At 47.0% G+C, this 23066-nt stretch overlaps 2 protein-coding genes and 1 pseudogene across 7 annotated transcripts in view; all 3 read left to right on the top strand.

Annotated features, from left to right (window-relative positions):
* SRCAP (Snf2 related CREBBP activator protein) overlaps positions 1-13092 on the top strand; it is a 29603-nt gene extending 16511 nt beyond the window's left edge. For all 5 annotated transcript variants that reach the window (XM_004479379.5, XM_004479382.5, XM_058286055.2 and 2 more), the window contains 10 exons: positions 173-1650; positions 5053-5318; positions 5458-5660; positions 7357-7526; positions 7673-7869; positions 7962-8076; positions 8251-8370; positions 9550-9744; positions 9830-9913; positions 10019-13092. In XM_004479379.5, coding sequence (XP_004479436.1) covers positions 173-1650; positions 5053-5318; positions 5458-5660; positions 7357-7526; positions 7673-7869; positions 7962-8076; positions 8251-8370; positions 9550-9744; positions 9830-9913; positions 10019-12682 — 5492 coding nt within the window. In that variant the 3' untranslated portion in view covers positions 12683-13092. The remainder of the gene's footprint in view (positions 1-172; positions 1651-5052; positions 5319-5457; positions 5661-7356; positions 7527-7672; positions 7870-7961; positions 8077-8250; positions 8371-9549; positions 9745-9829; positions 9914-10018) is intronic.
* A 447-nt stretch (positions 13093-13539) lies between these two features.
* Positions 13540-16308, top strand: TMEM265 (transmembrane protein 265). 2 transcript variants are annotated; one of them, XM_012520000.4, is made up of 3 exons: positions 13540-13614; positions 14595-14765; positions 16025-16308. In XM_012520000.4, exons 2-3 carry the CDS (start codon positions 14598-14600, stop codon positions 16184-16186), a joined length of 330 nt encoding a protein of 109 aa, XP_012375454.1. In that variant the 5' UTR covers positions 13540-13614; positions 14595-14597; the 3' UTR covers positions 16187-16308. The 2 variants fall into 2 exon arrangements, with proteins under 2 accessions (XP_012375454.1, XP_023440674.1); XM_023584906.3 differs by lacking the exon at positions 13540-13614 and having other exon boundaries at positions 14515-14765.
* Positions 16309-19716: 3408 nt separating this feature from the next.
* Positions 19717-20183, top strand: LOC101427154 (small ribosomal subunit protein eS17-like; annotated as a pseudogene).
* The last annotated feature ends 2883 nt before the right edge of the window (positions 20184-23066 follow it).

Below are 23066 nucleotides of genomic sequence, written 5' to 3'. Positions count from 1 at the left end.
TCTGAGGGAAAGGAAAATACGTTTTCAGATTCCTTGCAGCTTTAGTGTGGTGTGGGGGAGTAAAGGTTTTCTGGGAAATAGGTGATGCTTGGAGCTGGGGGAAATGGTGGGACAGGGTGGTGGAAAGAGCAGGGAAAGAGTTCGGGGACTAACTCATCCTCTGTCTCCACAGCTTCAGCACCTGGAGCCGCTCCCTTGACCATCTCATCTCCTCTTCCTGGACCACCCTCTTCTCCAATGCCAGTTCCCAACTCCTCTCCCCTTGCTAGTCCTGTGTCCTCCACGGTCTCCATCCCAGTCTCATCTTCGCTCCCCAACTCCATCTCCACCACACTTCCTGCCCCAGCCTCAGCTCCACTCACCATCCCTATCTCAGCCCCCTTACCTGTCTCGGCATCGGGCCCAGCTCTGTTGACCACTGTGACTCCAACACTGGCACCTGTTGTCTCAGCGGCTCCTGGACCTCCCTCTTTGGCACCAGCTGGAAATTCCCCATCAGCGTCAGCCTTGACTTTAGGTTTGGCCACAACTCCATCTCTGTCTCCATCTCAGGCACCCGGTCATTCTCTGTTGTTGGCTTCCGCCTCTTCACATGTTCCAGGGTTGAACTCAACTGTGGCCCCAGCATGCTCATCTGTCCTGGTGCCAGCTTCAGCCCTGGCCAGTTCTTTTCCAGCAGCACCAAATCCAGCTCCAGCTCAGGCTTCCCTTCTGGCTCCAGCACCTTCTGCATCTCAGGCTCTGGCGCCCATAGTGGCTCCACAGACAGCAATCCTGGCTCCTTCTCCAGCTCCTTCTCTGGCTCCTCTTCCAGTCCTGGCTCCATCGCCACGTGCTGCTCCTGTCCTGCCTCCGTCGCAGACTCCAGTTCCAGTTTTGGCTACATCATCTGCTCCAGGAACTGCTTTAGCTTCATCTTCTTCACTGGTGCCAGCCCCAACTCCTGTATTGGCTCCATCGTCGACTCAGACTATGGTACCAACCCCAGTTCCATCACCTCTCCCGAGCCCGGCTTCTACACAGACACTGGCCCTAGCCCCAGCTTTAGCATCCACACTTGGCGTCTCGTCTCCATCTCAAACACACTCTTTGGGAATGGGGAACTCCCAGGGGCCCTTTCCGGCTCAGACATTGTCATTGACTCCAGCATCATCCCTGGTACCAGCTCCAGCCCAGACACTATCTTTGGCACCAGGACCATCAGTGGGTCCAACTCAAACACTTTCTCTGGCTCCAGCACCCCCTTTGGCTCCAGCTTCTCCAATGGGCCCAGCCCCAGCTCACACACTGACTTTGGCTCCATCATCATCGTCTGCTTCACTCCTGGCCCCGGCTTCAGTACAAACACTGACCTTGAGCCCTGCCCCAGTTCCAGTGCCCAACCTGGGCCTGGCTGCAGCTCAGACCCTGGCGCTGGCCCCAGCCTCAACCCAGGCCCCAGCCTCCCAGCCATCTTCCCTTGTGGTCTCAGCGTCTGGCTCTGTTCCCTTGCCTGTCACCATGGTATCCCGGTTGCCTGTTCACAAGGATGAGCCTGAGACACTGACACTGCGCTCTGGTCCACCCAGCCCTCCTTCCACTGCTACCTCGTTCAGTGGCCCCCGGCCTCGACGCCAACCCCCCCCACCTCCTCGCTCCCCTTTCTATCTGGTAAGTTTTAATGCTGCAAAGGAGAGCAAACAGAAAATTGAGTTTCTTTGGAGTGTGAAAGGAGTGAGTGGGATAGAATAATGTCACTTTTATCTTGGAAAATTATAAAGCCTGGTGTCTTAGACCAAGTATTTTGAGTGACGTTGGACAAGTTGCTTCCCTAGTCCTGTATCTCCTATGTAAAATGGCAATAATTATCCATATTTTACTTTTCTCAGAGAGGTAATTGAGGACTAGAAGTGTTCTTCAGACTGAATCACTGATATGTTCCAGGCCTACCTATGGTCTCTTTGGTCTTGCTTACTTTTTGGAGTTGGTGTTGACATATTAATTGCTCTCTTTTACACCTACATGAAGTAGCCCACTAAATGATGTTTTGCAAGGTTATGTAAATTGTGAGTACATAGGTGTGCTTGTTCCATTGTTTTCCCCTCTTATAGGAGGTATTCCCTAGAAGCAGGAAGAATTTCCTCAGTTGCTAAAAGCATCCCCATTTTCAAGTATTTGAATGTCCAAGGGAAGGATGACCCTGTGGGATAAAGGTTCTCTAAAGATCATAAGATGACTTTTTCATCTTTCTTAGTTTTCTGATTAGTGGGCAAAGAAAGAAACTCTTCCCCATCCCTTCTTGAACTTCTGGTTTCTCCCCCTCCCCTTAAAAAAAAAATCTTATATATATTCAGTTAAATTGAATTTACAGCTTGAGATAGAATAAAAATTTAGGAACTATTAAGAAAACAGGTCCAGTGAGTCTCTACGCTCTCCTATCTTTTTCTCACTCCTTATCTTCAAAGCTGTTTGCTACCTCTCTACCTCAGCCCTCTCTACCATCTTCCTGCCACAGTCTGGCCTTTGCCCCTATCTTTTTCTAATGCTGCCAGCATGGTCCTGGCTTGCTGAGAATAGAGGGTAGACTTACTAGATCCTAGTTCAGACATAACCCATGGTCTGTACTGAATTTTGATTGATCCACAAGTAAGTGGCAGCTTCTTGCCACTACTTTTTTTTCACTGAACAGCATTATTGAAATACAGTTAATGGACCATACATTTTACCAATTTGAAGTGTACAATTCATTGGTTTTTAGTATATTCACAGGGTTGTGCAACCATTACTACAGTCTAATTTTATAACATTTTCATTAGCCCAAAAATATATCTTGTACCCATCTGCAATCACTCTTCTTTCCCTTCTACCCCCCACATCATCCCCATTTCTAGGCACTAATGTATTTTCTTTCTCAGATTTGCCTATTTTAGAACTTTTAATATAAATGGAATCATACGTATAATATGTGGTCCTTTAGATCTGGCTTTTTTCACTTGGCATGTTTTTGAGGTTTATCTGTGCTGTAGCATGTAGCAGTATTTCATTCCTTTTTTATTTTATTTTTTAGAAGGTACCAAGGATTGAACCAGGGGCCTCATACATTGGAGGCAGTCACTCAACTACTGAGCCACACCTACTCCACTTCATTCCTTTTTATTGCCAGATATTCCATTGTATGGCTATACCACATTTTATTTATCCACTTATAAGTTGATGTGAACATTTGGGTGGTTTCCACTTTTGGGCTATTATGAATAGTGCTGCTGTGAACCTTTGAGTATGAGTTTTTTGGTGACATGTATTTCAGTTTCTCTTGGCTATGTAGCTAGGAGTGCGATTCTTGGGTCATATGGTAACTCTTTTTAACCATTTGAGGAAATGCCAAACTATTTTTCAAAGTGGCTTGTGTCATTTTACATTGTCATCAGCAATATGTGAGGGTTCCAGTTTCTCTGCATCCTCTCCACCATTTTTTTTAAGGTTTATTTTATTTATTTCTCTTCCCTCTCCTCCCCTCTCCCCCAGTTGTCTGTTCTCTGTGTCCATTTATTGCATGTTCTTCTTTGTCCGCCTCTGTTGTCAGCGGCATGGGAATCTGTGTCTCTTTGTTGTGTCATCTTGCTACATCAGCTCTGCGTGTGTGCAGCACCATTCCTGGGCAGGCTGAACTTACTTTCCCACTGGGTGGCTGTCCTTATGGGGCGCAGTCCTTGCACATGGGGCTCCCCTACGCGGGGGGGGGCACCCCTTCATGGCACAGCACTCCTTGCGTGCATCAGCACTGCGCATGGGCCAGCTCCACATGGGTCAAGGAGGCCCAGGGTTTGAACCGCGGACCTCCCATGTGGTAGACGGATGCCCTAACCACTGGGCCAAGCCCGCTTCCCTCTAACACTTGTGTCTTTTTTATTACAACCATCCTAATGGATGTGAAATGGTATCTCATTGTGGCTTTAATTTGTATTTCCCTAATGACTAATGATGTTGAGAATTTTTTCATGTACTTTTTGGCCATTCATGTGCCATTCATATATCTTATTTGGAGTAATGGTTATTCAGATCCTTTGTTCCTTTAATTGGGCTATTTGTCTTTGTATTATTGAGTTGTAAGAGTTTCTGAATTCTAGATACCTGTCCCTTTTTAGATTTATGATTTGTGCATATTTTTCTCTTACTATTGAGAGCTGGCTTGTATTGTTTTTTTTCTCTCTGCTAGGATGCTTTCCTTTTTCACTTGGAGTACCAGGAGCCAAGAAGGCAAGCTTAAGGTAGCAGTCAGGGAGATATGGAACTCTACTTTTTTCAGGATCCTCTCCTGTGTGGTCTCCCTCATTATTCATTTTATTTAACAAGTAAATGCCGAGAACCTACTTTGTATCAGGCACTAAGCTAGATACTGGTGGTTTTAGTGAGCAAAATCAGATACGATTTACCTTATAAGGAGCCTAAAGTTTAGTGAAAAGACAACATTAACAGTTACACAAATGTTAAATTACAAGCGTTGTGATTAAATGATATGTAATGGGGTTAGGTGGTTTTATAGGCCATGAGATTCAGAAGCACAGAGATGGGGAAGGATTGAGTCAAATTCATGCAGGTCTCCTGGCTGTCAGTGCACTCCCCTTTTCTCTCTCGGAGTGATGAGACTTGGATAACTGGTCAGCTGATTCAATATCATCCTAACTCAGTCTGGCCCTTTGGCAGAAACCTGTTGTGGATTTGATTAGACTGTCTAACTCCTATTGAGATTTTTCGGGAAAGCTTTTAGTAATTATTTTGGATCCATCCCAACAAGATAAATGAATTTACGTGTTTTGGAGCTGAGTGTTACATAGGAAAATCCCCACAGATCTCATTCTTTACGCTTATTGGGTCTTAGTATCATGAAAGAAATAATACTCATTATTGATAATTTAGAAGACTACCAAAAGTGTACTGTGTTTTTGAATCTTAAGATTTCCATAGATTATATATTTTTCCATCTGGGAGGAACTATCAAGTTTTCTGTGAGTCTTTGATGTGAACTTTGAAGACAATGATTATTTTCTCTGTGCTTTTCTCTCTCATACCCAGGACTCTCTGGAGGAAAAGCGGAAGCGGCAGCGGTCTGAACGCCTGGAACGTATTTTCTACCTTAGCGAAGCTCATGGGACTCTGGCACCCGTGTATGGGACTGAAGTCCTGGATTTCTGTACCCTGCCTCAACCTGTTGCCAGTCCCATTGGCCCTCATGCTCCTGGTCCCAGCCACCCCACCTTTTGGACTTTTACTGAGGCTGCCCGCCAAGCTGTACTATTTCCCCAGCAACGACTAGACCAGCTGTCGGAAATCATTGAGAGGTTGGCAGGGCTATATGCTAATGGAAAGTGGGTTTTGGGGCCCCTGAGTGCATATAGTGGTTAGGGCTGATGAAAGTGTTAGCTTTTGGGGCTTTTCAGAGTCCCATCTCTTAAAATACTTGCCTTCTCCCTTCCACAGGTTCATCTTTGTCATGCCTCCTGTGGAGGCACCTCCCCCTTCCCTGCATGCCTGCCACCCACCTCCTTGGCTGGCCCCACGTCAGGCAGCCTTCCAGGAGCAGTTGGCCTTTGAGCTCTGGCCCCGGGCTCGTCCTTTGCACCGGATTGTGTGTAACATGCGTACCCAGTTCCCTGACTTGCGGCTCATCCAGTATGATTGCGGTGAGTTCATTGGTTACTAAGGGTCACTTGCTCTCTTTTCCTTTCTTAGTAGCAAGACTGTTATTATTAGAGTAATGCCTCATATAAGGTCTCTGTTGTTTTCAGTAAAGCCTTAGACGTTTTTTTAGGTTATGCTTACGGGCAAGTTGGAGAAACATAGGCGTTATGATGGGTTCTTGGTATTGATGGATTGGGCTTTAGTGAAAATTGAAATTGTGTGCTGCTTAATCATTTATTCAATCACTGCTTGCTTTATGAACTTCAGTTGTTAGTCATTTGGCATGCAAGGACAAACAAGACAGCATATAGCACAGTTTTCAGATGTATGAGGAGAGTTGTGTGGTCTATACAAGACTGCATGTTAAATAAAATTTTGATGTGTATTGGTTAAAATTCTTTTGGCTGCAAATAACATAGCAGAAACCAACTAACAGTGACTTAAAACACAAGGACATTTATTTATTAATGAGGAATTCTGGGAATAGTGGTGTGTGGCTGGCTCAGTAGTTTCAAGAAACCCTTAAGGATATAAGACCTTTCTACCCTTACCTGTTATCCTTAGCTTTTATCTTTTCAGCCTGATTTATCTTATTTTCTTATGGTCTCAAGATGGCTGCCATAGCGCCAGGGAACACACCAATGCTCCAAGCAGGAAGCATGGGGTTGAGATAAAATACTTAATTCTAGACAATTTTTTAAAGAGACAGAAAAAAAAAATTATAGCAGGTTGTTTTTTGTTTTTTTTTTTCTGGGAAGAAGGACCCTCCCAGCAGACTTTGCTTCAGAACTCTCTGACTCAAGTTGGGCCACATAATACCCATCCCTAGAATAGTCACTGACAGAGGAATGGCACAGAGGAGCTATGACTTTTTTAGACCAATCATGATTCATCTTCTGGGCCTGGGGTGGGGTCTGCTTTCCCTCAGAGCATGGACCCTCTGCCAGCTGCCTTTAGTGTTAATCAGGTTCTGTTAACCAAGATTGGCTTTTGGACTGTAGGGAATAATTTCTTCCACAATCCTCTACAGACATTTCTATAGTAATGTGGTTGGTGATGTCCTGAATGTCTTAGACATAAAATCAAGAGAGTTTTTATGTGCTCAATAAATACTTTAGTAAAAAGTAATTTTCTAACACTTGAAACCATTCAAAGTAGATGATAGTATTCGAAGTCTTTGTTAAGACTTTGACCCATGAGAAATGTAGACATCATGTCTTTGATAGGGGGTTGAATTCTAGATAACCTTGTAAGATCCCATCTGACTCTGGTTTTCATCTGTGAGCCATGGCCACAGATTTGTTCATCTCTGTTTTATGACTCTGTTCTGTGCTTCAGCTGGTATGACTATAGTAGTACTTAAAGAACTCTTGCTCGTACATTGTTGAGAATTCCTTTCTGCCAGATCCCACCCCAGATCTTATTATCTATCCCTAGTTAGACTTGGAAAGTTAGATCTTAGTGAAGGGTAGGAGGAGGGGAACCCTTAAGAAGAGACAATGTATGGAGTTACATATTTATTTTTGATTCCCCAGGCCAATTGAAACTCTAGCCCAAAGCCTTGATTATCTTCCACCCACATCCTTCCAGTGCAAAATGTTCTCTCCATTCTTGCTTATATGAGTCCTAGCTCTCTGTATGCCTTCATAGTTGCTTATGCCCCTCCATAGCTCCCTGTTCCCTTTCATATGCCTTCAGGAAAGTTGCAAACGTTGGCAGTGCTGCTGCGGCAGCTCAAGGCGGAGGGCCACCGGGTGCTCATTTTCACCCAGATGACCCGAATGCTGGATGTACTGGAGCAGTTCCTCACATACCACGGCCACCTCTACTTGCGTCTGGATGGCTCTACTAGAGTTGAGCAGAGACAGGTAACCTAGTCCTCCACAGCCCTTGGAGGCTCACCCCAGCTCTTCTTTTCCTGGCCTTTGGGCTCCCAGAAGGGGCACCACTAAGCCTTGAATCCTCTGTGTCTGGATATGTCTCCCAATAACATGTTTTTTCCCTTTCTCTCTAGGCCTTGATGGAACGATTCAATGCAGACAAACGCATATTCTGTTTCATCCTTTCAACTCGGAGTGGGGGCGTGGGTGTGAACCTGACAGGAGCAGACACTGTCGTATTTTATGACAGCGACTGGAATCCTACCATGGATGCTCAGGCCCAGGATCGCTGTCACCGAATTGGCCAGACCCGAGATGTCCACATCTATAGGTATTGCCTGGTTTTCCTCACCTCACATCACCATTGCTGGTAAGGTTTCCTTGATGTATTTGGCTGTTTACATATGACCTTCATATCCCTAGGCTTATCAGTGAACGGACAGTGGAGGAGAACATTCTTAAAAAGGCAAATCAGAAGAGAATGTTGGGAGACATGGCCATTGAAGGAGGCAACTTCACCACAGCCTATTTTAAACAGGTAACATACGCTAAGTTCTTTCAACCTCTTCAGAAGAGAGTTGTTACACATTAGTAGTTCTTCTTGCCCTCTCCAACTAGTGGAGCCTCTTATACTTCCTAGAGCCTCACAGCTCTAGACCTTGGACCAACATTCCATTGGCTCTGACACTTTCCGCTCTGCTTTTCCCAATAGCAGACCATCAGAGAGCTGTTTGATATGCCCCTGGAGGAGCCATCTGGCTCATCTGTACCCTCTGCCCCTGACGAGGAGGAAGAGGCTGTGGCCAGCAAGCAAACCCATATCCTGGAGCAGGTGAAGAAAGTCCCTCAAGTAGAGCTGATAATTTGTAGGGTATCCTGTCTCTCGTCTGTCTGTTGAGCTTCTTTCCCAGGGTGGGAAGGAACTTTCTGCTGCTTTCCAGGTTACAGTCGGCTTTTTTTTTTTTTTTAAGGAGGTAGCGGGGATTGAACCCGGGACCTTGTATACATGGGAAGCAGGTGCTCACCCACTCCCCAACATTTGGCTTTTAATGTTTGTATTTTGCCTATTGGTCTACATGAATAGTAAAAAGAAGACAGAACTTGAAGTCCCAAGTTCTAGGTTTTAATTCCAACAATGTTCCTTAGTAATAGTGTCTGTTAAGCCAAATCTGTTTAGTCTTCCTTTTTTGTATTTTTTTTCTGATTTTTATTGTGATAACAAATATACAACATAACTGTTTATTCTTCAAAGCCTTACTTTCTACTTCTCTGAAATACTAATGCAAAGAAAGTAACTCAGGAGTAAATGGTATAATGGGTGTAAGAAGTACTTCATACATGGCATAAAACAGTTTTCCAAATGATGATGTGTAATGGAATCTCTTGGAAAGCTTTTTAAAGTATTGATTCCTGGGCTCCATCTCAAAATCTCCCAAATCATAATTTTGGGGGATGGGGTCTTGGCATTTGTATTTTTTCAGAGCTCCTCAGATACAGACAGTTGTTGAGGAACTGCTGGAATAGAGCATCTTGGAGATGTTTCCTACTGAGAGCCTTCCCCTCACGGCTGAGCCTGCTGTAGGTTACTTCCCTCACTGACTGGTGTCAGCTCTCCAGATATTCATCTAAATGGAAAGATCAGACTTGGTTTGTCTGTTAAGGAGAATTGTCATGAGGCATCTCAGTGCAAAAAATTTTGGCTTTTTTTCAGGATTCATAATTTCCTGCAGTTTTTTTCAGAGCTCTAAGGCTGATTTGAAGGAAAGGCAGTAGAGCTATAGGGCTGTAAAAGTCATTTGTCCCTAGTGGGAGTCCAGGTCAAGCCCATTCCATTCTGTGTGGACCACAGGGTTGCTTTGGTAACTGGGGGCCCAGAAGGGACTTGAGAAGTTATGCTGCAGTCTTGGTTTTGGTGTATATTTGGCCTCATTTTTTCCAGAATCAGTTCTCATGATGTAAAGTTCTTTAAGGCAGGTCTGATGTGCTTTTTTTTTCTTCTCCTCCCTTGCAGGCGTTATGTCGAGCAGAGGATGAGGAGGATATCCGTGCAGCCACCCAGGCCAAGGCAGAACAGGTGGCTGAGCTTGCAGAATTCAATGAGAATGATGGGTTTCCTGCTGGTGAGGGAGAGGAGGCTGGTCGACCTGGAGCTGAGGATGAAGAGATGTCACGGGCTGAGCTGGAAATTGCTGCCCTTGTAGAACAGGTCAGTGTTGGATACTCCTTTGGGCTCTGTGGCCCTCCTCCTATTTTCCTTTGTGATAGCAAACCTGCACACTTCCTTCCTACAGCTAACCCCCATTGAACGTTATGCCATGAAATTCCTGGAAGCCTCACTGGAGGAAGTGAGCCGTGAGGAGCTCAAGCAAGCAGAAGTGAGTGTCTCTAGGGGGTGGGGCTAGAAGTGGGAAGCTACTGGTTTCTACATCCTCCCTGCCCTAGTTGACTCCCTCTGACCACCCCTTGGGCTCTGTTGGCAGGAACAAGTGGAAGCTGCCCGCAAGGACCTGGACCAAGCCAAGGAGGAGGTGTTCCGCCTACCCCAAGAGGAGGAGGAGGGGCCAGGGGCTGGGGATGAGGTTTCCTGTGGGACTGGTGGAGGCAGCCACCGGCGCAGTAAGAAGGCCAAAGCCCCTGAGAGACCGGGGACTCGTGTCAGTGAGCGTCTTCGTGGAGCCCGGGCTGAAACTCAAGGGACAAACTACACTCCTGTCACATCCACCCATAATACCCGCAGCACCTCCACGCCCCCCCGCTGCAGCCCTGCCAGGGAACGAATTCCCCGGCCATTGCTTAGGCCTCGACCCACTCCAGTTCCTGCTGCAATTCCTGTCCCAGTCCCCTTCCCCAGCACCATTTCAGCCCCAAATCCAATACCTATTCTTCCTGTCCATGTATTGCCTGCCCCTCCTTCGCAGATTCTTCCCCCTTATTCTTCTCCTGCCTGTACCCCTCCTCCTGCCTGTACCCCTCCACTGGTTCATACCCCCCCACCAGTCCAAAGCCCTCTCCTAACTCCCTCCTCACCTCCCCTACTAGTTGGTCCACCTTCTGTACCCATTTCCCCCTCAGTCACCAACCTCCCTTTGGGTTTGGGGCCTGAGGCAGAGCTATGTGCACAAGCATTGGCATCTACTGAATCCCTGGAATTGGCTGGCATGGCTAGTTTTGAGAGTTCCCCGCTCACTCTGGTGCCCCCCAGGGATCTGATACCAATTGCTGTTGAGGTCCTGCCCATGCCCGAGAAGAACCTTTCTCTTACCCCTTCTGCATCTAGCCCAACTTTGGAGGCTGGCAGCATCCCCAATGGTCAAGAGCAAGAGGTGCCAGAGCCTGCTGAGGGGACCATCCTCACAGTGCTGCCTGGGGGTGAGGTGCCCACTTGTCTGAGTGAGAGCAATGGGCTGGAACGCCCATCTTTAGCACCATCTGATGAGCCATGTCAGGAGCCATTGGAGGCTGCCAGGAACTCTGAAGAGATGGTGGAGGCCCGGACCCCAATTTCCAGCCCAGAGAAACTGCAGGAACTTGGTACAGCTGAGGTTGCAGCCCCATCAACCTCATCCTCTGCCACCTCCTCACCTGAGGGTCCTTCGCTTGCTCGGCCCCCTCGGCGTCGCACCAGTGCTGATGTAGAAATTCGGGGTCAGGGTGCTGGTCGGCCAGGGCAGCCTCCAGGCCCCAAAGTGCTTCGCAAGCTGCCGGGACGGCTAGTGACTGTGGTCGAGGAAAAGGAACTGGTGAGGCGGCGGCGACAGCAACGGGGCCCTGCTAGCACCTCGGTGCCTGGGGCCTCTGAGACTGGTGCCATCCCAGCAAGCCCATCTACCCACAGCATGTTGGGGCCAGAATCGTCACCTCCCACCAGTGGGCCCTGTGAAGCTGCTCCCCCATCTGTTCTGCCCACCCCAGCCCAGCAGCCCTTCATAGCTCGCCGTCGCATTGAGTTGGGGGTAACTGGTGGAGGCAGCCCAGAGAATGGAGAAGGAGCTCTGCTTGCCATCACTCCGCCTGCTGTGAAACGTCGGAGGGGGAGGCCCCCTAAGAAGAACAGGTCTCTTGCAGATGCTGGGCGAGGGGTAGAGGAGGCTCCCTCATCCACCTCTAAGGGAAAAAGTAATGGGGCTGACCCAGTCCCTGGGCCTGAGACCCTCATAGTTGCTGAACCTGTCCTGGGACCCCAGCTTATTTCTGGGCCCCAGCCTCTTGGACCTCAGCCAATTCGCAAACCCGAGCCCATCATCTTGTCACCTGTGGAGAAAAGAAGGCGTGGGCGGCCTCCTAAGGCACGAGATGTGCCTATCCCTGGGACCATTTCCTCTCCAGGGGATGGCAATTTAGAGAGCCGGACACAGCCACTCCCACTACCACCACCCCTTCCACCACTCCCACCACTCCTAGCTTGTCCTACCGCTACTGTCACCAACACTGTCACCACCATCACCATTTCAACCTCCCCACCCAAGCGGAAGCGGGGCCGACCTCCCAAGAATCCACCATCACCTCGGCCCAGCCAGCTCCCTGTCTTGGACCGCGACAGCTCTTCTGTCCTTGAGACCTGTGGACTAGGGAGGCGGCGGCAACCCCAGGGCCAGGGGGAGAGTGACGGCAGTTCCTCAGATGAGGATGGGAGCCGCCCACTCACCCGCCTGGCCCGCCTACGGCTTGAAGCAGAGGGAATGCGGGGACGAAAGAGCGAAGGGTCCATGGTGGTGGCTGTGATTCAGGACGACCTGGATGTAGTGGAGAGTGGGCCAGGCGGGTTGGAATCAACACCTCCCATGGTCTCTCTGGCCCCAAAACTGCGCTCAACCCGGCTGCGCCCGGGGTCTCTAGTCCCCCCACTAGAGACTGAGAAGGTGCCTCGCAAACGGGCAGGGACCCCAATCACTGGGGCTCCTGGGCTGGCGAAGCGGGGCCGCCTCCAGCCCCCAAGTCCCCTGGGGCCTGAGGGTTCAGTAGAGGAGTCTGAGGCTGAAGCCTCAGGCGAGGAGGAGGAAGGGGATGGGACCCCTCGCCGCAGGCCTGGTCCCCGCCGTCTTGGTGGGGCCAACCAAGGGGACCAGCGCATCTTGCGCAGCAGTGCTCCTCCTCACCTAGCTGGCCCTACCAGCAGTCACAGAGGCCGCAAGGCTAAGACGTGAGTGGGCTGCTCCTCCACATAGGCTTGTTGCCACGGTCCCTCTCCCCCCCTCCCCCACAACCAGGCCTGACTCTGTTAACCACTACTTGAAGTCTTTTGAGGGGGGAAGCCTCCAGGGAAACATAGGGGCCTTCTCCCTTCTTTCCACCAAAGTAGGGGGTAGGCAACTGGTTGTTATGGAAATGGGGTTCTTCACCTCTCCTTCCCTTCCACCCCACATGGCTGGGCAGTGTTAAGGGTGGCAAGATAGTTTCTGTCCCCACCCCCTTGTACTTGATTCCCCAGCTATCTATCACAGCCCCCCACCCTTAGGGGAAGGGGGAGGGGCATCTCCACAATGAGTTTTTTTTTCCTTTTTTTTTTTTTTTTTTTTTAAAGAAGAAAAAATAATAAACTTAGTTTCTGTATGAGCATCCGTGTAAGGAGGCTTCTGATTTTCTGGTCTGGTGAAGGGTTGGGTGGGAATTAGGGCATCATTTTTCTCCCCTTTCTTGCCAACACCCCAGTGCTTAGTGTCTAACCTTTGAGGCAAAAGTCTTCACCCAAGAAGAAGGAAGACTGGCAAATCTGTATCCTGGTTGGGCGCCTTTCCTTACAGGCTCGGGTTTCCAGGAGTTCAGATTCATACACTCTTCTCTCTCCTTTCTACCTCTTTGCTTCTTGGACTTGCCTCAGAACTGTCTTATTCCTTAGGGCCTTTTTAGCCCAAGAGGGTGCTGCTGCTTTTTCTGAAGGGAGGGAACCTACTTCCATTTGCTCCATCCCTTGGCCCTCCCCTGCTATCCTCCATCCAGTCAAACTGGTTTGAACCAACCACACCTTCCCAGCTCCTGGGGCTCCTTGGCTTGGAGCCTGACTTAGCTCTATCTCCACCCAAGCTAAATTCAACCTGAGGCAGGAGCTGAGACTCAGTCTTTCAAGGCTTTGAGCCAGGTAAGAGCCCCTATGCCTTCTTAAGTTTTCTCTGACCTCAGGTCCCTGGGCCGCAGCCTTGTGTTTTCCTCCCCCTGCTGAATTGGCATCTGTTTACCTCTTCTGATATTGTCCTTTATACCCACTCTCTTGCAACTTTGTGACCTACCTCTTTCACCCTTTCTGTTCTTGGTAACTTGTGTCCAGGGAAATAAAAAATGTCCCATATTGTCTAGGATGAAAGGAAATGGCTGGAGAAGAGGGAGAGTGGAAAGGTGATTTGATGTAGTGGACCTGAGATGAGGAAATGAGAAATGGTTGTATATGTCACTGCAGGTTTCTGTGTGGCTAATGAGGGTTAGGACTGCTCATCTGAATGTGTGTGTGGTGGGGGTAAAATGGAGAGGAGGTGGCAGAGAGTCAGCAATGACTGGGGACTGTTTGGTGTTCAGACTATAACAAAAGAGGCCTTGGGCGGGTTGTGCTTTCCTTTCCCCCTCTCCCAGAACTGTTCACACAAAATGACACTCTGGCTTGGAGTGGAGTGTAGGACTTAACGATCCCCATTACTCAGAGGCAGCCCTTGGGGCAACTTCAGGGAACTCTTAAAAGAGTCCTTTGAAGTAATGGTTTCGGATCACTGACTTCAGTGGTCTTAGAGTCCTACCAGCCTTTGAAACTGTTTTCCTATTGCTTCTCAGTGTGTATCTGGTCACTGCTTCTCCCCATTATCAAAACAATAAGGAACACAGGTAATGCTACTTTCACCCGCTTGCCTTCAAAGACTTAAGGAAATCTTACGCTGAGATAAAAGGGAGTCCAGCCACACATTTCCTCTCTTGGTGTATGAGTCACTAGAGGAACTCTCCAGTAAGGCAGGATTCTTGAGAGTTGAGCTGGACTACTAGGAAGAGTGCTTTGAGAGAGGGATGAAGTCTGCGCCGGCCAGGCCAAAGGCTCAGTTGCTGGGCTTACAAGTACCTTGACTATATCGCCCACAGGTGATGGAGGACGAGGAGAAGGCAGTGGAGAGCTTGGTGAGCAATACAGAGGCTGCTCTTTCTCCATCCCCCATCCACTGCTGCCGGCTCCGCCTTCGCTATTTGGCAGCTACTAGCATTATCTGTGGCTGCTCTTGCCTAGGCATCATGGCTCTTGTGTTTGCCATCAAGGTGAGGAATGTGATTCAAGTGGGAACAGGGAGGTGCCGGGTGTAAGGCAGTGGTTTCCTGTATCTGATACATCTATATTGATTAAACCCTTAGCATACCTGTCAGTGCTGAGTTCTGGGCTGTGGGCCAGAAATAATAAGACAGGGCTCCTACTGTTGAAGGGCTTATAGAGTCATAGAAATGATAGTAGAGAAAATGGAGCATTATGAATAGAATGCAGCTCAGAAGTGCCATGACTGAGGGAAACTCAGGGTACCAAGGAGCCAGAGAAGATCCATGGACATGATTATGTGTGTGCATATGGTAGAGTAGGTGTCAGGGAAGGCATCTTGGGGAGGTGTGGGGAAAATAACCAGAAAGGATGTGTGTGAACAAGGGTGACAGTGGTCCAGGTGAAGAGAGTAGTGTGTACCAAGGCCTGCACTGTTAGCACAGCTGGACAAGGGAGGGAGTCATGAGAGATGAAGCCAGAGGGCCCAGGTTCTTGAGGGCCTTTAATGCTGTGCTTAGGAGCTTAGACCTTATCTAGAAAGTATTGAGGAACCATTGGAGGTTTTCATAGGAGAGCATGAGATGGTCAGACTTGTGTTTCAGAAAGATCCACTCTGAAGGCCTACATGGAGGGTGAATTGGAGGGGGCAAGATTGGAGGTAGCTGAGCAGTGGTGAGAACAACCTCTCAGAGTCTGGAAGTAGTTATGGAGTCCTTGAGAGGACCTTAACAACTCAAGAAAACCTAACAAACTGCACATGTCCCGTTTGAAAGACCACACATCATACTGGAATCTTCTCAATTCAGTTTGATAACTCTAGTTTTATCAGTCAAACTCTTCCTATCATCATAAGAATTTTCTGGGTTTCATTAGGGCAAAGTCATGAATAGAATCCATAGTGATGAAAAAGATGGGACCTACTGGGCAATGAGTATGAGGTGTTACTTGGACATGAGTGGAATACTCCATGACCACTGTTTCTTGCCCAGAATTCCAATTCTCAATGAATCTGGATGGGTAGAAAAGGATAGGGAGTAAAAGTGTTGAAAAGTGCTTTGCCATATGATCTTTTTAGCTGTGACCACCCTAAGAAGAAGGCAGGACAGAGGTGAGTACCTTGTTTTGCAGATGAGGCACAAAACAGAAGCTGGAAAGGGAAATGGAAGGTTTGGGTGTGAGGTTTTTGAGCCAGGGATGGGGAGTTGGTGGGGCCCTGGGCATTGCCAGGCAGAGGCAGGAGAACCTAACCAAGAACCTGCCCCCACAGGCAGAAGAGCGGCATAAGGCAGGCCGGTTGGAGGAGGCAGTACATTGGGCGACCCGGGCCCGGAGGCTTGTCCTGGCCAGCTTTGCTGTCTGGCTTGCTGTCCTTGTTCTGGGCCCCCTGCTGCTGTGGTTGCTGTCCTATGCCATCGCCCAGGCTGAATGACCCTGGGTGGCCTCTGTTGAGATGCAGCTGAGAGACCTCTTGTATGCTGCAGTTCAGACTTGCTGGGCTCTGGTGCGGGCAGTGGCCCTTCCCTGACTGCAAGAATGGTGCCTCGCCCAAGGACTTTTGAGAAGAGCTCTTCTCACCCTATGTAGGAAGGCAGCAGCTGAGACTGATGAGAGACGTCAACCCCCTTATCCTCCCAACCCACCCCAACTGAGGTACCTCCACTCAGAGGTGGGGCTGGAGACCAGACCTGATTTTACTAGAATTTATTTCATAATAAAAACTTTTTTTTAGTGATGAAATGCTCATGTGTAATTGCTCTTTCCTTGCTTTCCCCTGGGCCCTTGGTGAGAGCCTGGCTGGACTTCTAACTTATGGCAGAAACCTGAATCTTACCTCCCCTAGGAGCTCTTCTGGAAGTTTCCCTTCCAGCTTCTCCCTTATACTACAACAGAAACTTTGAGGCCAGAGAGGAAGACTAATAGCAGCAGCTACTATTAATATATTGAGTACGTACTATATTCTAGGCTGTGTTCTAGGCATTTTATGTTTCTTCTTCAGTCCTTAAAATAACTATAGGAGAGATATGGGTACCATTATTCTCATTTTATAGTTGAGGAAACTGAGGCACAAATTTGTCCACGGTCATACAGCTTAAGTGACAGAGCCGAGACTGAAGCCCAACTGGTTCCAGAGTTGAAATATGTGAAAGAGTTGGATGACAGCAACGCTACCCTGTAAACAGAAATTTGTATAATATAATGACTTTTCATATCCTGTATCTCGAGCTTCATAATAATTTTTAGAAACCCTTTTTTTAATTGAGAGGTATTATCACACATAACAGAAATGTATCCAACGTAAATGTGCTACTCAATAAATTAACATAAAAACACCCGAATAACCACCAGTCATGAAACTGAACATTGCCATCCCTTCAAAGCCTCATTCGAGCCCCTCCCCACCACTAGTCCTTCCTTTCTTCCCATAGATAACTACCAACCATTCCAACTTCTAAACTAAATTTTGCCTGCATTAAAATTTCTATAAATGGAATCAATATACTCTTCTTTGTCTGGCTTCTTTTACTCATTATGTTTGTGAGCTTCATCAATATTCTATGTAGCTATAGTTTTCATTGCTCGACAGTATTCCATTACATGAATATATTGCAGTTTATCCATTTTCTGTTGGTAGACCTTTGGGGTATTTCCAGTTTGGGGATATCAAGACTTACACAGCTCTGGACAACCTTCCATGTTTTCTGTGTTCATGTGCCTTGGGAATGGAAATTTTGGACCACCTCACCATAATTCACAGATCTGTAGAGCACCTAAAGTCAGAAGATGTTACCTCTGTAGAGAGGAGAGGAGAGAAGAGGAAAGGGGAAGGAGAAGAACACAATGGCTGTCTACCATGTTCTCAGGACCTTCTGGAAGAAAAAGTGACAGGAATCCATTGCTGGTCCTAGAGTTTCAAATTCTGACAGTGTGTGTAAGTCATAGATAGGGCAGTGATTCTCAGTCTTGGTTTCATAATGGGATCACCTGGGAAGGTTTGAAAAATATTTACGCCTGGGCTTCACCCCCAGAAAGTCTGATTTAATTGGTCTGTAGTGCTGCCTGGACATCAGGATTTTATTTTAAGTTTCCCAGTTAATTCTAGTGTGCACCATTGGAAAACCACTACTCTTTAGAAAACATTTGATTGTGTCCACTCTCCTAATTCCTAAATCAGGAAAGAAGAAACCTTTTTTTTTTTAAAGGTAATGTTTGAATAATCGAAAACATCAGTGTACTAGAATATCTCATTCCCCCAAATTCTGACTAAATGAGGTCTTGCTATTTTTAACTATTCACTTTGAAAATATGTCAAACCTACAGAATGATTTAAAAAATAGTACAACTCCTATATACCCTTGACCTAGATTTATAATTTTTTAACATTTCACCATGTCTGTTTTACAACAAATACGATAAATAACATTAGCAATACATGATGTTGTTGGGGAGTGGGTATAGCTCAGTGGTTGAGCACCTGTTTCACATGTATGAGGTCCCGGGTTCAATTCTCAGTACCTCTTAAAAAAAAGAAAGAAAATACAAAGTGTTGTTGCTAAACTATTTGAGGGTAATTTGCAGGCCTTTCATCCCTAAAAACTTCATGATGTATTTCCTAAGAACAAGGATATTATTATCTTGTAACTATACCAGAGTTATGTGATTCAGAGAAGTTAACATTGCTACAATATTTCCTTCTAGAGTTTAGTCCATATTCAGATTTGCCATTATCCTAATAACATCCTCTATAGTAGTTTCTTTCCTGTTTTTGAACCCAGTGTGGGAAGAGAAACTGCATTTAGTTGCCATACCTCTGTAATTTCCTTTGATTTAGAATGGTTCCCCATCCTTTCTTTGTCATTCATGACATCTTTGAAGCAAGGTCAGTTGTTTGTAGATATACTTCAATTTAGGTTCTTATGGTTAGAATAAGGCTATGCATTTTTGGCAGAAATATGACAAAAGTGGTACATCTTAATATGTCACACCATGAGCCACCTGGTGTCTGTTAGTCCTGTTATTGGTGGTGTTGATATTGACAGCCGAGTTCAGGTAATGTCTGTCAGTTTTCTGCAAGGTAAAAGTATTTTTTTTCCTTTGTAATTAACTGACACAACAAGATGACGCAACTAAAAGAAATACAGACTCCTGGTGTCGCTGATAAGGATAGAAGCGGTCACAGAAGAACACACAGGGAAGCGGACTTGGCCCAGTGGTTAGGGCATCCGTCTACCACATGGGAGGTCCGCGGTTCAAGCCCCGGGCCTCCTTGACCCGTGTGGAGCTGGCCCACGCGCAGTGCTGATGCGCGCAAGGAGTGCCGTGCTACACAGGGGTGTCTCCCACGTAGGGGAGCCCCACGTGCAAGGAGTGCGCCCTGTAAGGAGAGCTGCCCAGCGCGAAAGAAAGTGCAGCCTGCCCAGGAATGGTGCTGCACACACGGAGATCTGGCATGGCAAGATGACGTAACAGGGAGAGTCACAGATTCCTGTGCCGCTGACAACAACAGAAGCAGACGAAGAAGTACATGCAGCAAATGGACACAGAGAACAGACAACCGGGGTGGAGGGGGGAAGGGGAGAGAAATCTAAAAAAAAAAAAAGAAGTTTATCTTAAAAAATACAGATTCCTGGTGCTGCTGATAAAGATAGAAGCGGTCACAGAAGAACATGCAGCGAATGGACACAGAGAGCAGACAACAGTGGGGTTGGGGAGGAAAGGGAAAGAAATAAATAAAAAATAAATCTTGGTTTTTGTGCCAGGCCGCCATCCCCACAATCGTCCTCCATCCTCCGCTTTCCGTGGGCCCCAGTCTTCGGAGGGAGCCCTGGGCCCGGTGGGCGCGGGGCCCTTTCGGGCTGGGGCCGCGGGCTTCCGCCCTGGCCCCCGCGCTCCTCACCCGACCCGGGCCCAGCCCGCGGCCGCTCCCTTCCCAGGGGTGCCCCGACTCGCGAGTGACCCGGTGCTCTCCGCCTGCAGGGCCGCGTTCGCACCAAAACCGTGAAGAAGGCGGCTCGGGTCATCATTGAGAAGTACTACACGCGCCTAGGCAACGACTTCCACACGAACAAGCGCGTGTGCGAGGAGATCGCCATCATTCCCAGCAAAAAGCTGCGGAACAAGATAGCAGGCTGTCACGCATCTGATGAAGCGGATCCAGAGAGGTCCCGTGCGGGGTATCTCCATCAAGCTGCAGGAGGAGGAGAGAGAAAGGAGAGATAATTATGTTCCTGAGGTTTCAGCCCTGGATCAGGAGATCATTGAAGTAGATCCTGACACTAAGGAAATGCTGAAGCTCTTGGACTTCGGCAGCCTCTCCAACCTGCAGGTCACTCAGCCCACAGTTGGGATGAATTTCAAAACACCACGTGGAGCCGTTTGAATCTTTCTGCTATGCTGTAATATTTTCAATAAACCTGAGGACATCAAAAAATAAATAAATAAATAAATCTTTAAAAAATAAATAATCTGTATAAATATCCTTTTCTCCAGCAATGATTTTAGCACCTATTAATTTTGCCCAAATAACTTATTACTGTGAGGCTTGCAGAATGTTTATGTCCTAATTCCTTCTACATACATTAGTTCATATTCTATTATAAGGAACATCTTTTCCTCTACCTCTTAATTACTTACAAATTTTATTGTCAGTATGGGTTATTTCCCCCTCCCTGAGATGGTTCCCTCATCTGTTTGCCCATTGTTGGTTTTTTGCTCATTGTTTGCGCTCATTGTCTGCTCATTGTTTGTTTTTTCTTTAGGAGGCACCAGGAACTGAACCTGGGACCTCCCGTGCGGGAAGTGGATGCTCAACTGCTTGAGCCACATCTGTTCCTGGGACTCATTTTTTTTTAACAAAGATTTATTCCTCCCCCCACTTGTTTGTGCTTGCTGTCTGCTTTCTTTGTCTGCTCATCTTCTTTTTAGGAGGCATTGGGAACTGAACCTGGGACCCCTCCATGTGGGAGGAAGGTGCCCAATCGCTTGAGCCACATTCACTCCCTGCTTGTTGTGTTTCCTTGTTGTGTCTCTTCATTGTATCATCTTATCGGATCAGCTCACCATGCTGGCCCATCGCATCAGCTTGCTGTCTTGCTCGTCTTCTTTAGGAGGCACCAGGAACCAGACCTGGGACCTCCCATGTGGTAGGTGGCCACCCAACTGCTTGAGCCACATCTGCTTCCCTGGACTCATTTATTTTTTTTAATGGATAAAAAGAAAACTTTTTATTTTGAAATAATAATAAATTCTCAAGAAGTTGCAAAAATAGTATAGAAAACTACCATACACCTTTCCCCTAGTTTCTTCCAATGGTAACATCTTATATAACTCTAGTACAGTATCAAAACCATGAAATTGACATTGGTACAATCCACATACCTTATTCAGATTTCAGCAGTTTTACCTGTATTCATTTGTATTTGTGTCTAGTTCTGTGCAATGATATCACACATGTAGATTTGTGTAACTACCACCATAATCAAGATATAGAACTGTCCTGTCACAAGGATGTCTCATGCTGTCCATTTATAGTTACACTCATGCCTCCTTCCACTAGTCTGTTCTCCATCTCAATTATTTTTTTCATTTCTAGAATGTTATATAAATGAAATCATACATATGTAACCTTTTGAGAATGGCCTTTTCCACTCAGCATAACCTCTTTGAGATTCACCTAAGTTGTTGCATGGATCAACAGTGTGTTCCTTTTATTGCTGAGTAGTATGGTAACCAATTGCTCAGAAGCAGAACAGAAGATGGTGAGGTAGCTCCATTAACAGTAGCGGAAACCTGGTACCATCCCCCATCATGCACTGGAGGAACAAAGTAAGGAGTTAATGTTACCAGAACCCAGGGGTCAGGGTCACCTAGAAGCTTGAATTGTGGCCAGCCTGTCCTGTGGGAGCTGGAGACATGAAAGAGTTACAGCCACCTGGACTCATTTTCAAAAATTCAATTTATGGTCATTAAAATTTGTTGAGGTAGAATTTACATATAATGAACAGCACAGACCTTAAGTGTGCAGCTTGATAAATGTTTATATTTGAATATATTTGTATTACCACCACCCAGGTGAAAAGAACATTTGCAGCTCATCAGGAGGCTCCCTTGTGCTCAGCCCCATCTCACGATTCTTTTTGTCCCTTATTTTTTTTTTAAAGATTTATTTATTTATTTATCTCCCCCCCCCCCCACCGGTTGTCTGTTCTCTGTGTCTATTTGCTGCGTCTTCTTTGTTCACTTCTGTTGCCGTGAGCGGCACAGAAATCTGTGTTTCTTTTTGTTGTGTCATTTTCTTGTGTCAGTTCTCCGTGTGTGCGGCACCATTCCTGGGCAGGCTGCACTTTCTTTGGCGTTGGGCAGCTCCTTACGGGCGCACACTCCTTGCGTGTGGGGCTCCCCTACGCGGGGGACACCCCTGCGTGGCAGGGCACTCCTTGCGCGCTTCAGCACTGCACATGGGCCAGCTCCACACGGGTCAAGGAGGCCCGGGGTTTGAACCGGGGACCTCCCATGTGGTAGGCGGACGCCCTAACCACTGGGCCAAGTCCGCCGCCTTTGTCCCTTATTTGACCAAAGGAATTCATGTTCAACCTGGTTCCTGTATCCTTTTGATAAGTCATCGTTATTTTGAGTACCTTCTTACTTTCTGGCACACAAATTGTTCCAGGCTTATCTTGTACTTTTTCTGCTCTGGCCTGGGAATTGGCTGTTTCTCCCGAGGAGTCCTGGTTCCTTTTAGTGGGAACCATTATTTAGAAATCAGTATCTGGGCACTAGGTGTGCTCATTCCACTGGGATGTTATTGCTTCTAGGACTTTTCAGAGGTCAGAGCTAGAAAATATCTAATTTTATCTATTTAAGTCTACTTTTTAATTACACCTCCAATTTCAATCCAACATCATAGGTTCTTTCTCTCCTTTCCTCATTCCACATTCCATAGTCCCACAGTAAGAACTTTGGCTACCAACCACAGCAGTATATTTACTCATTTCCTCTTCTCAGAATGATTACCCTATTATACTACCAACAGTAATTCTACTAAGAAAAGTTCAAGATTTCTTTGCAATTAAAAAAATATACTTATTTTATTTATTTCTCCCCACCCCCTCGTTGTTTACTTGCTGCATCTGTTCCTCTTCTTTTATTTCTTAGGAGGCACTGGGAACTGAACCTGGAACCTCCGATGTGGGAGGAGGCACCTAATCCCTTAAGCCACCTCTATTCCCTGCTTTTTGTGTGTCTCTCCTGTTTTTTCTTCTTGTGTCTCTTGTTGCATCAGCTTGTGGCACCTGCCCTCTGCTGGCTGCTGT

Source organism: Dasypus novemcinctus, chromosome 23 (genome assembly GCF_030445035.2).
Source record: "Dasypus novemcinctus isolate mDasNov1 chromosome 23, mDasNov1.1.hap2, whole genome shotgun sequence".
NCBI classification, from domain to species: Eukaryota; Metazoa; Chordata; class Mammalia; order Cingulata; family Dasypodidae; genus Dasypus; species Dasypus novemcinctus.
This window is presented reverse-complemented; position numbering and strand designations above follow the sequence as displayed.

Excerpts from the sequence above, each read along its gene's own strand:
- TMEM265 (XM_012520000.4), top strand. The coding sequence starts at position 14,598 with ATGGAGGACGAGGAGAAGGCAGTGGAGAGCTTGGTGAGCAATACAGAG. Across the intron at positions 14,766-16,024 it reads CTCTTGTGTTTGCCATCAAG|GCAGAAGAGCGGCATAAGGC; the intron begins GTGAGGAATGTG and ends CTGCCCCCACAG.